Here is an 18456-nt window from a genome sequence, read left to right as displayed (position 1 = left end):
GTTCTTTAAGCCTTCTTAGCCAACACTTGTTTCGTTGCTGTTACAGGGGATTACCACGCAACTTCTTCAGAGCTAAGGGAAAATATCAACAAGTTCTTGTTCGTGAATACAATGGTAGTAAAAACACTTTACTTTTCAAATTATTGACAAGGTGACCTCGGTGAATTGTGTGAATTTCAAAAAAGTGGATAGAACTGTGTGGAAATCCATGTGAAACTGGTGTTGTACATGCTTCTAGTACAAATTCTTTGTGCTTCCATATATCAATGGGGGAAAGAAAGAACAAGCAAAGCCCCCAATTGTTTATGTTATAACCTATAAAACTTACTGGTACAGTTGGTGTTTGAGACTCTCTTATAGGAGTAATCCTGTAGTTGGCAAGGTGCGGGCATGCAATCAACCTGTTTCGTTTTAGTAATCTATTTTGTTATATTTGTTGAGAAGTAGTGCTCCCTCATGCTGTTACTAAATAGAAAATACATGCTGACTATATTGTGTAATCAAACATGTATAAAAGAACATATTTTGTTATAATACGATACCTGAGGTCAGTTTCAAGTAGTCTCTAAGTAACAGAAAAGGGCACATCAGCTAAAGAGTAGCACTCGGTACATTCTAAAGCTAAAGAGTAGCACTCGGTACATTCTAATAAGCTGTAATAGGTACAATGAAGGATACCCCTACCTTAATAACAGTGATAATTCCAACCCGGAAGGGGTTCCTATAAGTTCTGCTCCTGGAGAGGTAGACCAATTAGTATTGTGTCCGGAAAGCTAAATATGCTTCCAAATGTATGGGAGTTTCTTTTAGAGGAGCTGCCCCATCCTAAGGTAAAATTAACATTGTATTAGCATTTTCATCCCTTACTCCTCTGTCCCGTGTTGAAACTCTAGTAAGTCTGTTTTATCATTCCTTACCGGCAGTATTAAGTAGAACCCTTCGGAACTCCCAGGCGGGCGTGATCACAATGCAAATAAGCAGTCTGCAGCCGGCTACCCCGGCGTTGTCTTAAATAATGGAGCATGAGGGCGGACTAAGCCAGTTCCGAGCCTATTTTGGGTGCAATCTTGGAGTGGTGTATCGGGAACTCCGGGGCACTGGTATCCCTAAACCCATTTTGGGCACCATCTTGGAGTGGTGTATCGGGACCCCCGGGGCACTGGAATCAATATTATTATGAACTAGCGGAATGTCGGTGGCAACGGGCTGGTGGAAAGCCTATAAGATTAAAAGGCTATCTGCTGGTAATCTGCAGAGGCACATGAGAACATTGCGGTGCACTGTGCAGTGTGACATTTGAGGCAACGTGCATGCAGTGTGTATATGAAGGTACATCCTTGTAAGAAATTTCTCTTGATATCCAAGAGCTTTGTCTTTCTGACTTGAACTAATCAACATGATAGTGTGTCTTGTGACATGTGACTTTTGACAATGTGATAGTGTTATGTTATGCTATGTTAAGCAAACCTATAAAGCTCATGGCTGCCCCAACAAGGGGACGTCCCAGTGTTGACAGACAGGAGGCTATAGAGAGGAAAACTAAAGAGTAGAAGAAGGCCAGGTTTTAATCAATTTCCTAAATGGCCAGTAATCTTGTGTGCTCCGACAGCAAGCGGGGCAGCATTCCATAGGGCAGGGGCCATTGCCCTATAAGAGCACCATTCTGCTCTCCTCCTGCGCACTCGTGGCATACAAGCCAGGTGCAAGTCAGCGGAATGTAAGGCTTGAGTCAGAACATATGGTGAACAGAGCCCTTGCAGGATTTGTGGGCCTTGGCCATGTAGGATCTTGTGCGTAGTGCAGAAAGTCTTAAACTGGACTCTCTGTTCAATCGGCAACCAGTGAAGACGGCAGAGAAGATTAGAGGCATTGTAGTGCTTTGGTAGGGCAAGAAGAGTGCAGGATAGCACATTCTGTGCCCATTGGAGTCTTTTGGTTATGGATTTAAGAGCCCATTGCAATAGTCTAATCGAGACTGCGCTACAGAGTGAATGCTCGTTTGGTGGGTGGGTGCATCGAAGTATCCCATGATGGGTTTCAGGCTGCGTAAGAGGCCAAAACAAGTCCCCACCACTTTTTTTGCGTGGTTCTCAAATGCGAGGGCATTTTCCAACAGGACCCCTAAGTTCTTGACCACGGCTTTTGGTAAGGGTGGTACCTAGAGCCGTAGGCCACCATTGGTTGTCCCATTGATGGGTATCAAGACCCACCAAGAGCACCTCAGACTTAGAAGAGTTCAATTGTAAGCAATTATTTGCCAACCAGTCTGAATTTCATGACCTAACTGGGTCAACCTCATATTTAACTATAAATTCTTAGACTTGTTACGGACAGTGGCAGTCGGTCTCAATTCTCGCTAGTATCCGATCCAAAGCCTTTTAGGAAGCGTAATGCAATGTGAAAGTTAATTCTGTGACATAGATAGGTGTGGACAGTAGCATTTAGTCTCAGTTCCTTATTGTACGTAGTCTACAACATGTTAAGTCTCGAGTTCTCAATTCCTCACTGTGCATAGTCTACAACATGTTAAGTATCGAGTGCAAGTAAATCCTTTCATTAATTACGGAAACAGTAATATATTCCAGCAGTATGTAGTCTACCAAAATAAATAAGGATGATGATGGGAGTACTCTATAAACTGTGATGGTGTACATAGTCTACAACATGTTAAGTCTCGAGGTCTCAATTCCTCACAGTAGATAGTCTATAGCAAATTAAGTATTCAGTGCGAGTAAATCACTTCATAATACAGAAATAGTCATGTATTGCAACAATACATAGTCTACCAAGAAAAGTAGGCATGATAATGGGCGTACTCTATAAACTGTGATGTTGGCATGGCGTAAGCAAGCCAGTGTTTCAGTTCATTGGGAAGTGGGTACGGGCTAATCCCAAGGAAGTATTGAAGCTCATGGTTGGTGTTCTAGCCCTGTTCGACACTTTTAAGTCTCATAATCCATAACGCCTCTTTCCTCCTGAGTGTTAATTCCCTATTACCTCACCTTGGGTCTTTGGGTGTGACAACAAAATCGTAAAAGGAGAACGTTATATGTGTGCTCTGAGAGTTACATTCAGCTATGTGTGTGGCTATCAGATATCTGCTGTCCCCTTGCTTTACAGCCCTCATGTGTTCCTCAATGCGCTCTTTGAGGCTACTGGTGGTACTTCCAATGTATCATAGACCACACTTACACTCAATAGCATATACTACATATTTTGGGGAACAGGTGATGTTGTTGTCAATTTTGTACACCATATTGTTAGGTCTCCTAAATTCTTTCTTTCTGTCAGTGGCCCATCTGCACATGGAGCAGTGGCCGCATTTGAAAAAGCCTAACGTTTGTTGGGTAAGCCAGTTTGGTGTTTGTTCCACTTTCTGGTAGCTAGGGCTGAGAATATTTCTTAGGCATACACACCTGCAAAAGGTAGTCTCAGGCCTTGATGTTGTATATCTCTGCAGTGTCTTGTCTGCAGTGAGTAAGTGTCAATGTCTACGCATACTGCATTGTAGTGTGTTAACATGCATGTTAAAATCCGTAATTAGACGTACTGTTTTGTTCTCTCTTTTTCCTGGTTTGTTTTGAAGGGTGTCTTGTCGACTGATCTTAGAGATTCTCTCTTTGGCCCTGTGTATAGTTCTCTTAGCATAACCTCTGTGTAAGAATCTAGTTTCCATGCTCTCTATACAATCCTTAACGCCAATTCTGTACTACAAATGTCCCTGGCACATGTGAATTCGCCATATGGGATAGCATTAATCTGGTGGCCTGGATGTGCACTTGAGGCATGAAGGGATGCATTACAAGCTGTTGGTTTCATAAATAGTCTGCTTTGGATGTTATTATCTAGAATGAAGAGTTCAACATCTAAGAATGTGACATTCCTCTGACTGCACTGATTGCCGTTAAGGTGTGTGAAGAATTTAAGAAGTTTTTCTGTGGTGCCTGTCCAAACCATAAGACAGTCGTCTATGAATCTGCCCCAGAATAAGTTTGAGTCATTCCAGTTACCACCCCATTTGCTCCAAATCCATTGCTCTTCCAGTTTGCCCATGAATAGATTAGCATACGAGGGTGAAAACTTTGAGCCCATAGCCACCCCTTGTTTTTGTTTATACCACCCTTCCTTAAAAAGGAAGACATTGTTGTCCAGAATAAATTCTATCATCTCTAAAAGCATTTCAGTGTGCTCCCAAAGGCTGGCCGATCTACGGGCTAGACTGTGGCGTAAGGCCTGTAGTCCAAGGTCAAGTCTGATACTTGTATAATGTGCTATGACGTCCAGTATTACGAGTTTCATACCATCCTCCCATGTAAAGTCTGTGAGCGTGCTCAGAATATGCTTGGTGTCCCTGATGTGTTATGGTAGGTTGCGGACAAAAGGCTATAGGAACGTATCCACATACTCAGAAATCCTTTCCGTCTGCCCCCTATACTAGACATTATTGACCGGCCAGGGGGAAAAGTGGGAGTTTTGTGGATCTTGAGAAGAGTTTATATATGCAGGGGTATCTGCGACAGTCTAGCATAAGGTAGGTGTATTAATTTCTGTCCAGGAGGCATTGGTCATGCCATCCCTTAAATTTGGTGTTGATGAGTTGTACAAGGGACTAGAAAGAATTACAAGGTAGAGCTTCATAGCATGTTATATCATTGAGCTGGGATAATATGTCCTGCTCATAGTCTGCACTATTCATTAGGACCACATTGCCCCCCTTATCCGCTTCTCGTATCGTGATCTCCCTATCTGACTGTAGTGCAAAAAGTGCCTCTCTCGCTCCCTAGGTGGGTTTATTCCCTCTGTTGGGGTAATGTGCTTGCGTGTAGGAATGTTTGTATAGGTCTAGTAATACCAACATATGAAAAATGTCCAAATTGCTGCCTGCAGGTAGCTGCGGAGTCCATTTAGATTTTTCTTTAAATCCACTACTTATGTCGGTGTCCATATGTACATGCAAATCACTTAGTACCCTACTCATAGTGTAAGGGTCACCTTCTTGCTCAGATATGGATAATAACATTTTCGCATCAAACATCTTGTATAGTTAAATCACTACAAACTAAGTCAGAGTAATTTGTCTCAGGTGCTTTATTCATTAAAGGATTGAGTGTGAAGATTTTTTTCAATTTCAATCTCCTCATGTATTTGAGTAAGTCTACCTTGGTTTTGCATAAGTCTCCTACATTTGTTGGACAGAATCCCATCCCTTTCCGTAAAAGTGAGCTCATTTCTACACTGATCGTTTTCCCCGTCATGTTTATTACAGTTACATCATTTAATTCTTCTTGGCCCAACTCCTCGTTTTCATGTAGCCTCTCTCTTCCTGCGCCTCTCCATCTCTTGCCCGCCTCATCCTCCTGGTGTAATGGACGTTTGTTTATTTTCCGATTGCCTCTCTTTTTATCCTCATAACTTCCCCTAAAAAAGGATTTTCTGTGGGTGTCTCCTTATTATCGCCACCTCTTTTTTGTTCACTCTTGCTAGTGTGTGCCGTGTCTAGTGATGTTGAGCTAGAGATAGCTGAGATCACCACGTTTTTTTTTCAGTTTTCCGGCTAGGAATAAGATGATCAGACTCCCATGCAAACAAAAATGCGACTTCATTAATCAGACCCCTAATGATATTCTGTCCACGTTTTCCATCATTTCCTCCCTGAAAATAAAAACTCTTCTTTTACACACATCTGGTTCTCCAGATAATCCCTATCGTTCCAGAGTGTTGCAACTTGTGCCAGACCTAATTGCAGCCTTTTTGGAGAAGGCTTATAAACAGATTCTCGAGTCTGGAGTGTTTCCCCATACTGAAAAGATGCTATTTGTATCCTCCTTAAAAAGAAACCGAATGGGGATCCTGGAGACTTAAAAACATAATCCCAATTTCTCTCCTGCCTACTCTGGCAAATGTTCTTGAGAAGTGCATCAAACAAGAATTTGCTCAGTTCCTTACTGCTCACAATCATCTGGACCTATCTCTGACAGGGTTCCGGAGTGGCCATACCACCAAATCAGCACTGATCACGCTGGCAGATTCTATTCTCTACCAGGTAGACTGGGGGGGCATGTCTATCCTAGTTATGCTTAATCTGTCAACAGCCTTCAATATGAAATCTCCATCCTGTTTGGTGCAAAAATTGCAGAAGGCTGAGCTTGGAACTCTGTGTTAGATCTTTTGGGATCCTTTCTGAAGAATAGGACCCAAACTGTCAGCTGCGGGAACTACAGGGCAAAACCCTTCTAGCTTCCTTGTGGAGTCTCAAAGGGGTCCTCCCTCAGTCCCACTTTGTTTAATCTTTGTGTGCTTCATTGGCAACATTTGTGCGCTCTTGCAGGTTCCAGGTGTTATACAACTCCTTGCCTCTATATCTGACAACTTGGCAACAGTGGAGGACACTTTCAAGTCCTGTATGATTGAAATTAGTACCTGGATAAAGGAAAATTTAACACGGAGAATACTGAGATTGTGGTCTTTGGGGTGGATAACTCTGTGTGGTCTGAACTCTGGTGGTCTAAGAGTTGTGGCCCTTTACCCACTCCTGTGGCCACTGCCAAACATCTTGGAGTGATCTTCGATAACCCTCTTATCTTCGACTCTCCGGTCAACAGGACTGTGAGCTCCTGCATCTTCATTATTAAGATCCTGAAGATGTTTCCCTTCTTACCTGGGGAATTAAGAGTTCCAGTTGTCATAGTCCTTATTACATCTCGCCTTGACTGTTGTAACGCCTTATATTTAAACGCCAATCAATACTCTCTTAACAAATTTCAGGTCATCCAAAATGTGGCTGCACAGTTAATCCTGAATGTCCCTAAATATCTTTCTGTAAAGGAGGGACTCCGGTCTCTTCACTGGTTACCCATGAGAAAACGGATGATCTTCAAAGCTCTCTGCAGGGTCTCCAAGGCTCTTCACCAGCATGGCACATGGTACCTGAGAACCGCTTTCAACTGGTCCTCTCCAAATAGATAGCTTAGATCGGCAGCGCTGAGGACGGTGATCATTCACAATTGTCAGAAGGCTAGATTGTGCATCCGCGGTTTTCGGTGGCAGCATCCATGTTATGGAACACATTACCAATATATATTGCGAGTCTGAATTCTTACTCTGTGATTCGCAAGCAGCTTAAAACCTAGCTATTTCCCCAACCTTATTGATGCTCCTACTGTCTCACCCTTGCTGTTTTCTGACCGGTGCTAGCGCTTTGATGCCTTGCTGGCCTAATGCGCTCTATGTATCCAAAATCCAAATACAAAAAGAAACCAGGGATGAAATAAAAACTGCAAGAGTGAGGTAAAATGGCAAGGAGAGACTGGTCGATTAAAGAGGCAGGAGGTGGAATCAAGACTGCACAGCCTTGGTATTCGGCACCCCAAACGTACGCACACACAGTGGGTTTCTGAGTAAAACATTGGGCCCCAGCACTTATTCTTTTACAAATTAAGCAATGCTCAGCAGGCGCTCCCTATTGGAGAAGAACAGTTTACTTTCTTATCCTTTGGTCAAAACGACAACTAGCAATTGATATACATTAAAATGAACAGGTGGTTTACGACATTCATATTACATTGATAATAAGTATAACTTACAGGGATGTATTGGAGTAAAGAGCCGGGGTACGCATGATGGTGAAAGGAAAGAACTTTTCGTTTGGATTGTCTATATCTTCCAGATTCTCTGCACCGATGGAACCACTGTTAAACACAACACAAACAAAAATCAAAGGATGGACAATGCCCCACAATATGTATCATTAGCATTCAGATGTGAATACGCCTGTAATGTAATGAACACCATTGCAATGAACATTAAAGTGAATACTATTTATTGCAATTCATTTTGGAAATTACAGTACACGTGATTGCTCGCTTCTATGATGCAGCCAAGATGTTGAGATGTTTACTCTTACTTGCATTTGATAAGATATATCGAGTGTGCAAAGAAGTCCTTGGGTTGAGTCTATCTATGGTTTCTATTTCAAAATGATGTGGCCAGGGTGAGATGAGTTTGTGCTAGCGGCAGGTGGTCGGCATAATTCATCCCAGGGACACAGAGCATCACAATAATTATGCCTGGGTTGCTTTCCGGAAATTCAATGCAGTTCATTAAATAGCGGTGTTCTTCTGCCATAGTCCCAAAGTAGTAGAGTTTTAATCAGTGGTCGATGTGATTGCATTACTTTTAGCTAGGAATACACGCTTAAAATTTGAAGGTTGAATTGTCAAATGTTTTGGACAACCTGCATGAAGCAGTCAGTATCAGTGTAGAAATAAGTGCGGAGGGAATATGTGTCCAAATATAAACAGGCTTCAAACCACTGACGTTGAAACTATGTACTTCCTTTCGAGTGTCAGAAGTGTCCTGAACATGTGCAACTCATGAAAGTGGCATGTATTCTAAAATAGACCTTCCGGCGCTCAACTATGGAGGGGGAGTATTTAAAATCGGGCAAACCAATACAACTGTCTATTTTGAGAACGAGTACATTTGAGAATCCAGAATGTCAAAAGATGTCAAATATGAAAATGAATTTGTGAGACCAACCACAATTGCGAAACATTGGGAAAAACATCACAGACCCAGTATAAGATTCCAGGCACAAAAGATGACAACATTTTTAAAATTAAATACCTCAACAATTCCGACTATTTCTAAAAGACAGTTTAAAGTCTGTGTAGGTAAAAGAACGAAAGTAATGAAAAAAGACAAAACTGAAAGATATCGCAACATAACAGTCCTTTTTCTATTTTTATGGCGACCCAAAAAGTTGAGAAAACAGAACAGTAGATAAAAGAAAACAGATAAGTAACAAGGATTGGCAAAGCAAGTAGGTCTGCTGTCGTCCTCCCGCCTTTTGTCAATTCTTGCTTTATTTTTTTCATGGTTTTTGCAAAAGTTCATAGCTTTAAAAGCTGCTGGGCATTTGTCAGTCTTCAAAAAAATATTGACTAAAGACAAAAATAATGTGTTTTGGTTTCAAAAAAGGAAAAATGGAAATAAAAAAGTGTTACAAGTGCTGTAAATTATAAATGATAAATGCTGCTTTTCTTCTGGGGCAAAGCTTATTCAGGAACAAATGGGGCAGAATATACGTTTTCTAAAGAATTGTCTTCTTATGAACTCACATGTGTAATATTGAAGCTTCATCAACTTAATACAGGACACTTTCAAATGGACGCAATCTGTAACACTGTGAAATACTAGCAGTCAGATAAACCACACTCCAATTGGAATTTACAACAGCATTGACTGGAGACAGGAAATAATAACGTGTGGAATGTAGCCTGTGCTCAGGGCAGCATCCTTTTGTCATATGAGACTCTAAACACAAAGGAAACATAAGTAATAAAGTAATAAATAAAAATAAAAGCAGTGGCTTAGAAGAAAACGAGCTTGTAAGTGGTTGTGATCCTAGTGAAGGAGCAAAATGCTGTCACTCAAAGTGAAGTTATCCAGTGGCTGACCCCATGACTCATGCCATATGCTGTAGTGGGCTGAAGGAAAATATGAATGGCACACCAACAGACCAATGGATAAAGAAAGCTGGCTGAAAGCCCCTTTAATTAAAGTATATTGTACATATACTTTTTTTAAAGCAAAAGGTCTTGGCTAACCCCAGATCTAAAACTGAAAAGGGGCCTGGGGCCAAAGTGCAAAGTCCAGTTATACAGGATAAAAACAACACACCAGATGCAAGTATCAGTGTTCTTTTAGGGTTAGAAAATCAACGCGAGGGATAAACGAAAGGTGGGCATAATGAGGGAGAGTAAGAGCCCCACCAATACAAGCAAAAACAAAACAAGACAGGAGGGATGAGGGATACGTATGAGGAGTGGGAGGAGATATAGGAAGGAATATGGACAGTGACCACCGAGAGGGGGAAAGAAAACTTCAGAAGATCGCCTTCCAAGTAAGGAATAAAGGTGACGAGTGGAAACAATGTTGAATGTTTTTTCAAGGTAATATGCATTTACTAAATGAAATCTAAAATTTTACAATTGCCATTTATGTTCAAAATGTTGAAGAAACTATTTAGTTGAAGAGGATTCACAAGTTTGTATTCAACACATTTGTTTTTCTCATTGATCACCTACAACCATCCAACAGCAGTAAAAGATACAGATTTCCCCCATCCACCATCTGGAGCATGTGATCCCGACCCTAGAAAGAAGCTGTTGAATCACGTTACAAAAGTCACGCTGAGGAAACCAACTAAGGGGCATATTACCAACAACTAGCGATAATTATCGCTATGTTGGCTTAGTGGCTATAATTTTATCGCCGTGTAGCGATGATTTTTATCGCTTAGGAGCCTTGATATTATCAAGGTTTATCTCCTTAGCGATAAAAATCGGCCGAAATGCATGAATATCGCTGAAAAGTCAGCGATATTCATGCATTACCGAGCAAATGCTCTTAGCCATGTTATCCACCTCTAATTGGATAACATGGCTAAGAACTGCTCAGGGCAGGTGTTAGCTTTTGGAGATAATCACGCTTAGCGCGAATATCTCCAAAAGTTGGTAATAGGAGATAGCAATGTTAGCGACTGTTTCCAGTCGCTAACATCTTGGCACGCCCACTTTGCATGTCATTAGTGATATATTTCTCTGACATGCAAAGCGGGGCCCAAGATGGTCGCTATCTCCTACTAGCTGTCGCTAACTGGTGTTAGCGACAGCTAGGTAATAGGGAGATAATTTTATCTCCGCTTTCTTGGCTTTTAAAGCCAAAAAAGGGGAGATAAATCCCTTGATAATATGCCCCCAAGTTCTTTTCAGTCACAAACTGTTACAGTTGCGCAGGTAGACAAAGATCATTGTGCATATTTTATCAGGAAGCTCACCTGACAAGCATCAACCAAACCTTTTAAATTGAAACCAACTGAACCCATTGTGCCAGAAAAAATGGGATGGTGGATTTCCTAACTTGAACTGAGTAAACATCCTCAATAAAATCGGTAAGTATGAATCCCGCCACATGAATTAGGTGCCCTACCATCAAGTTTATATATCGACATGTACTTACACCGAATCCACAATGTTGGCTTTAAAAATATCTTTATCTTTTATTACGTTTTTTCTCAGGTATGTATTTGTTTCCATGCTAACATATCATCAAGGTAAGTAGATGTGGAGTTAAAGTTAGAAAGGCTAGTCTTGTCTATGTGTAGACTGACAATTAGTTTTTGCTTGATTTATCTGCATGGCGATATTTTTTACCTCTGTAACATACAACCCATGAATTACCAGTTGTATCACATATGACATAATTTGGACAAAAAAAAAAACATTAGGGGCTTTACAAATATTAGCAAGATTATACAAGATTATGTGGTACTCATTTTCTTCAAACCCCTTCAGTGCTATAATGTTTAATAAGTAATAGCCTGCACTGGTGGACAGAACATTTGATTTATGAGCGGCCATCTTCTCAGTGGCTCAAGGTTCCAGCCAGTGGCAGGTGGACCTGAATAAATAAAATGCCTTTTCAAACAAGTTCCTTCTGAACATCAGTGGAAGATGTAAGCACCAATTAAGAGATAAGTCTGGAAGGGAGCAGGACTTTGTGTTTTTTGTTTGACTCAGGTCTAGAACCAAGCACGGACATCCTTTTGATGTGCCCTTTCTTAAAGGTAAGCCTCTTGACTGCTTGCAAGAAAAGGAAAAACCCTGACTGAGAAAACAAGCACAGGGCAACAAATGGCTGACACAATACTGGAGGGTCACTCTAGAATGAGCTATTCCCAAACTGACCAACTGCATCACGTCAGGACTGAGGGCATGCTGGGATCAGGAGCGATTCTGGGCTAGTTCTGACTCTCTACCCATGCTCTATGAACCTGTCCACAACTTGGGCTCAGCCTGGTGCAGCTACACATACTCTGAGAATGGCTGTTGGGTACCAATTACTCTAATCCACACGATAATAGATAACTTATTTTACGGTCAAGGTGTGCGTAATTTGCATGTAAATTAAAGTAGAATCCTAGATTGTATGATCAAATATTGGCAGTAGTTTTGCTTGGACATCAATCTTATGTTAATGAACATGTGAACCAACCTTACCTCTGGAATCCATTTTTTTTCTAGTCACAAAGACTAACACTTGAGTGTTTCGATTTGATAAAGGCTCTGCAACTTCAACATATAATTTTAAGATAACATTAGGTATTTTATATAATTCTTCAATCTATTGATAAAGGGCTGATTAAATATTGTATGGTAACATGTGAGGTAACAGCTTTAAAGTCCGAAGTTTGTTGCTGACGTATTTAGTAGCACATATCAACAATACAGTGGAGTAAGAAAATCAGAGTTTGGAGTTGAGGTATCATTTTGTGAAGTATACTTACGTATACAGTGGTATTTGATGAGCTCGAGGGCAAGGGCTTATGCTGTTGAAGAATTGAAAAAAAGAAACAGTGGAGAATATATTAATGTTTGGATAAAATCAACAACGCATATGTTACCACCGAAAATATGTCAGATTATACATTATTGTTTTGTAGCACAGTAGCAAGAGCTTGTATTTATCAAATTTACATGACCTTTCTTAAATATTACACATTTATATTATTTATAGCTTGCAGAATTCCACGACGGGGAAATTAAACCTGTTTAAGAAAATATTTGTAGGAAACCTTTACTGATCATACCAGATAAATGTATTTTTAAAATAAATTTAAAATATCAAACACAAACATAGCTTTCTCATTTCAATATTATTCTGGGTGAAAATGTGCTGTACTTTTGAAAAACAAAACTCAGAAAATTGGAACTTGATTGTTGATTTACTGCCGTAAACTACATTCTTCATTAGAGACGCCAAATGAATACAAAACAGAGACAAAAACCATACCATAATAAGAAACCGACAAAGGACAAGCTAACAGGTTTGACTATTCTATAATTGCTAATAAAGTGATTCTAGAAAATGCTGTAGGTTTCTGTGTGTAGTTGTGTGATGTGTGTAGATGAAACTGATAATTAGTTAGCTGGATGAGGAAGTGTATGCTTGCATGGACGAACGCGTTAGTAACTGAGATAATGAATAAGTATAGTGTGAGTGAGTTCATAAATGGAGGACTTGATGAATTCCTGAGTGCATTAACGGGTCAACCTCCAGGCTGGAGCCTAATACCTTTGTTTTAATATTGTTATAAAAACACTAATAATTACCAATATTATGCCAGTGCAAGTATTACAACAGCACTGGGCACCATTGTGCTAAGAATCCCCACAATATATGCAGCTTTGTTGATATAATACCAGAGTAAGGATTACACCAATTATGGGCACCAATGTTCCACAGGCCTCTACTAGATATTCAGAATACTGCTTCAATGCAAGTGGAAGTATTACGCAGGAGAGGGCACCACTGTGTGGAAATTGCATTTTTTTAGCCCAAGAATTCCTTCCTTGCATGTTCATATTTGCACCATCATTCAGTAAAAACATGCATTCAGATTTTCACCCCCATTTGTTAACTCAGCTGCATGTTTTGATTGGCTCCTGATGGGTGTGGCCTTATTTTTCCTCATACTGGGCTAATAAAACATGCCACACAGCCCTTGCAGTATGTTAACATGGTCACTGTTTGTGCAGTGAATGCCTTGGAGTGCATTGAGGTCTATGTTACAGACCTTTACTAGTGTGAGCTACAATGTTTTCCAGAACATAAAAAGCTATGTGTGCTCAATTGTCACTTTATGTATTTTTAATGCTCGCTGTTATTAGCTAGAGAAGCGTATTTTCCAATTCCTGTATTGCATTACATTTCATAGAAGCTAAGGAGTTGTCTTCACGCTAAATTATCTTGTATTAGTTCCATGCCAGGAGACCCCAAAATATACAAAAGTGCAGCTTTAGTATTTCCTAAAATTGAGCAGAGGCATTGATTACTGGTTGATACAGCAAACACAGGGCTAATCGTGATTCGTGAGCAACTCTCCTTTCAATTTGGGACAGGACAAGGCAAATTGACTGGTTGCTGGTGTGATGCTTAGCGAAGAGATTCTAATTTCAGATCTAATGCCATACAGGTAGACAGGGTGCTTTAAGTGACTCATCAAAATATTCAATATAGTTCTGCAGATAACTATGCTGTATAACTAATACATTTTAGTTTCAAAAATAAATTTTATTCAAAAATATAGGTGTGTCATTATATATCAATGCAACTAGGCAACAAACATTGAGCAACAAGTATTGCAATACATTTGTATTCCAGCATAAGTACTTGAATAAAAACAAAGAACAATAATGCCCATGCTAAATAAACAAGAAAAATATAAGACAGGAATTACATAAGAAAGAAAAAGAAGTTAGAGAAACTATGGAGGTTTGAGTACTTTTTGTTGAGAGGGTTTCAGTGAGGAATGTGTTTAGCACAAGTGTCGAAAAATGTTGTAACTGGTGACCATAATTGAAGCCTTTTAAAGGCAATGGATGAAAGTACTTTGTAAAAAGTATCCAGTCTATGATTGTGGCATACATCATACCACCAGGCCTTGAATGAGATTTTCGTGAAGTCCTTCCGATATCTTGTTATCTGTTGGAAAGCGACTGCTATTAGTAGATCAATTATTTTGAAATTAGTTGCATTATTATCCCAAACTGAAGAAAGGATGCCCAAGAAAATGTGTATCCTGGAGAACGGGAGGTGTGTACCAAAGATTAGGTTAATTTGAAGCCAGACCTGGTTCCCAAAATTATACACTGGTGTACATGAGAACATTAAATGAAATAGATCTGCATTTGGAAAGGTACAAGTCCAGCATGTGTCCGGAGTAGTAGGGAATGTTTTATGTAAAAATTGTGGAGATAACAAAAGTCTATTATACACATAGAACAATGTTTGCGTTAAACTAGCTGACCTGGAAGATTTACGTAGTTTAGTCCACAAATTATTCCACAAAGTGAGAGACCATTCCGTGTTGAAATCATTTTCCCACGCCTCTTCAGTACTTGTTTATATAACTACTACATTTTATATAGATAAGGAGGCAGCCTAATTGGTTGGGGATGTGTGTGTAAATATGATTGAGGTATATATAGCATTCACATTGTTTACCACTTTGTTTGCTGAGTTAAAATGGATTATTCATATATATATATATATATATATATATATATATATATATATATATGATTTGTGGAATATTAGCACATAAAAATATTAATTTATTAAAATATGCGAACTTCTGTGTGTCCGCTGACATATAACTTGTTAGGCGAGTGAGCAACATTGCAAGTTTTCTTTGCTCTGGAAAGTTCGCAGTTTCCTCTTGGGACTAAAGAAATGTATTGGATGTAACTGCAATAACATTGGCATGGGATACCCTATAATTCAGCAATGATTAATGCATGTTTAATCTGCCCCATCAATCAGTAATCTGTAGTGCATGTTCAGATTTACTCCATCACTCATTTGTCTTGATGGTATGTTCAAAGTTACAGTCACAAATTTGAAGTGTCAGGTCAAATTTGCACTAAATTCGGCCACATGGCCGCCTTTGAATTATTAGTGTTTTTAAAATGCTTCTGAGTGTTAAATATATATACCCCAAGGTGTATTGGTAAATCAGTGGGTGTATTAGTGCCTGCATGGATGATTCAGTGGGTGCGTAAATGAGTTATTATGTGTCTCAGTGAATGTATGGGTGAGTGGCTGGTTGTGTGAATGTCTGTATCAGTGTGTCAGTTGGTGTCATGAGTTGCTGTTTGGGTGAGTGATTGGTTGTTGAGTACCTGTATGGGTGTCTGAGCGTCTGTATGCATGGGTGAGGGGGGTGTGTGACTGCCTATATGGATGAGTGAGTGGGTGAGTCAGTGGCTGTATGGACCAGTGAGTGCATGTGTGAGGGGGTGTATTGGTGACTTAGTGTGAGTGTGTGAGTGTGTGTATGGCCATGTTAGTAAGTGAGTGGATGTGTCAATGGTATATAGGTGAGTAACTGCATATATGAAATGCAGAATCGGTGAGCGTTGGGGTATATGAGTGACTGTATGGGTGAGTGGGTGCTTGTGAGAGTGTGAATGTGTCAGTGACTGTATAGATGAGTGAGTATGTGTTCATATCTGTATGAGTGAGTGGCTGTGTGTGTAACTGTATGGGTGAGTAAGTGGCTGTGTGATTGAATCTATGGGTGAGTAGGTGTGTGAGTAGCTCTATGGGTGACTGTGTGTGACTGGCTGCATGGGTGTATGAGTGTGCATGTCAGTGGCTGTATTAGTGAGTGAGCGGGTGTATGAGAGGCTGTATGGGTGAGCAAGTAGATGTGTGTATAGACCTATGAATCAGTGAGTGGGTGTGTACGTACTGGTATGGGTGTGTCAATTGGTTTGAGATTGGCAGTGTGGAAGTTGGAGTGGGTGTATGAAAGGTTATATGGGGTGTGAGTGGGTAGGTCAGATATTCTGTGGATGATGTTATCAGTGATGTCATTTGAGATGTCATCAGAGATGTCACTGGCCATGTCATGAGGGATTTAATATGTGAGGTCATAAGCAGTGCATTGCGGGGGAGCGAGGTATAGTTAGCTCACTAAGTATAATGGCTGAATTTCACTGGTCTTCTACATATGAAATCTGAGCATAACTATAACATCCCTGGAACCTTTAGTTTTTTTGTGAATTTCTGAGGTTTTTTAAATGCTAATTCCTAACTCTAAAGTAAGTATGGACAGAACATTTGTTCCGCTCGCGGAATTTGCGGATTTTCCGCAATTTCACGATCCGCGAATCTCACGAAATAGCGGAAAAATCAGTGAATCCGCGAGCGGGACACATTTTTTCCAGGAAGCACTTACAGGGTTACAGCAGGTGCCCAAGTTGAAGCTAATTTCTTTGTAACCATTTACAAAATGGTTACAAAGAAATTAACTTCAACTTGGGCACCTGCTGTAACCCTGTAAGTGCTTCCTGAGTGGCGCCTCCAGAGTTCATTGCGTACTTGCAACTATTCTCTGACCCTGCTCTGACCCTCGAAGCAGGGTCAGAGAAAAGTTACAAGTACTTACAGATAAGGAAGCAGGTGCCGGACTTGAAGCTCAAATTCAGTAACACATTAACCAGCCCCAAATTAATTTGTCTTGGTTGAGGCTGGCTGGGCAGGTGTGCTTTCTCCCCATAATCTACAGTGGTGAACCAGAGGGTGCTGTGATGAACCAGAAGGTGCAGTGGTGAACCAGAGGGTGGCAGTGATGAACCAGAGGGTGGCAGTGGTGAACCAGAGGGCGGCAGTGGTGAACCGGAGGGTGGCAGTGATGAACCAGAGGGTGGCGGTGGTGAACCAGAGGGTGGCAGGGGTGAACAAGAGGGTGGCAGTGATGAACCACAGGGTGGCAGGGATGAACCAGAGGGTGGCAGTGATGAACCAGGGGGTGGCAGTGGTGAACCAGAGGGTGGCAGTGATGAACCAGAAGGTGGCAGTGATGAAGGAGAGGGTGGCAGTGGTGAACCAGAGGGTGGCAGTGATGAACCAGAGGGTGACAATGATAGACCAGAGGGTGGCATTGGTGAACCAGAGGGTGGCAGTGATGAACCAGAGGGTGGCAGTGATGAGCCAGAGGGTGGCAGTGGTGAACCAGAGGGTGCTGTGATGAACCAGAGGGTGGCAGGGATGAACCAGAGGGTGGCAGTGGTGAAACATAGGGTGGCAGTGGTGAAACAGAGGGTGGCAGTGGTGAAACAGAGGGTGGCAGTGGTGAGCCAGGGGGTGGCAGTGATGAACCAGAGGGTGGCTGTGATGAACCAGAGGGTGGCAGTGATGAACCAGAGGGTGGCAGTGGTGAACCAGAGGGTGGCAGTGGTGAACCAGAGGGTGCTGTGATGAACCAGAGGGTGGCTGTGATGAACCAGAGGGTGGCAGTGATGAACCAGAGGGTGGCAGTGGTGAACAAGAGGGTGGCAGTGGTGAACCTGAGGGTGACAGTGATGAACCAGAGGGTGGCAGTGATGAATCAGAGGGTGGCAGTGATGAACCAGAGGGTGGCAGTGGTGAACCAGAGGGTGCTGTGATGAACCAGAGGGTGGCAGTGATGAACCAGAGGGTGGCAGTGGTGAAACAGAGGGTGGCAGTGATGAACCAGAGGGTGGCAGTGATGAACCAGAGGGTGGTGCTGCTAAACTGCCCTGGAGCCCTGTGGGCGTGAGCCCCCGTGCTGCTGAGCTGCCCAGGGGTTGTGAGCCCCCCCCCTGCCTCCAGTACATGTATACCCGTACCGCACAGCACCATTATGCTCTTGCACCATGAAGTCTGGTGCCTGGATGCTCCTGATCCGTGTAGGTGGTACCACCGTCTGGTGCAGTCAAAATGTAAAGTCATAACTTGCTACACAGCACCAATAAGCACGTGTCCCCCCTGGCACCGGTATGCGCATGTACCATGCGTGCAGCACCCGCATGCCACTGCACCCTACTGCCCTGCGCCAGCATATGCCTGTACGGGGCAGTTTAG

General features: G+C 41.6%; 1 protein-coding gene across 1 annotated transcript in view; it reads right to left on the bottom strand.

Annotated features, from left to right (window-relative positions):
- The window catches only part of SPMIP7 (sperm microtubule inner protein 7), a 258909-nt gene that overhangs the window by 40020 nt on the left and 200433 nt on the right, over positions 1-18456 (bottom strand). Inside the window, exons 6-7 of the mRNA XM_078685834.1 lie at positions 12350-12391; positions 7584-7688 (exon numbers count right to left, since the gene is read on the bottom strand). Of these exons, the coding sequence (XP_078541960.1) occupies positions 7584-7688; positions 12350-12391 (147 nt within the window). The remainder of the gene's footprint in view (positions 1-7583; positions 7689-12349; positions 12392-18456) is intronic.

This window comes from Lissotriton helveticus, chromosome 4_1 (assembly GCF_964261635.1).
Source record: "Lissotriton helveticus chromosome 4_1, aLisHel1.1, whole genome shotgun sequence".
Classification (NCBI taxonomy): Eukaryota; Metazoa; Chordata; class Amphibia; order Caudata; family Salamandridae; genus Lissotriton; species Lissotriton helveticus.
The sequence above is the reverse complement of the archived record's forward strand: the minus strand, read 5'-3'. Positions and strand labels throughout refer to the sequence as shown.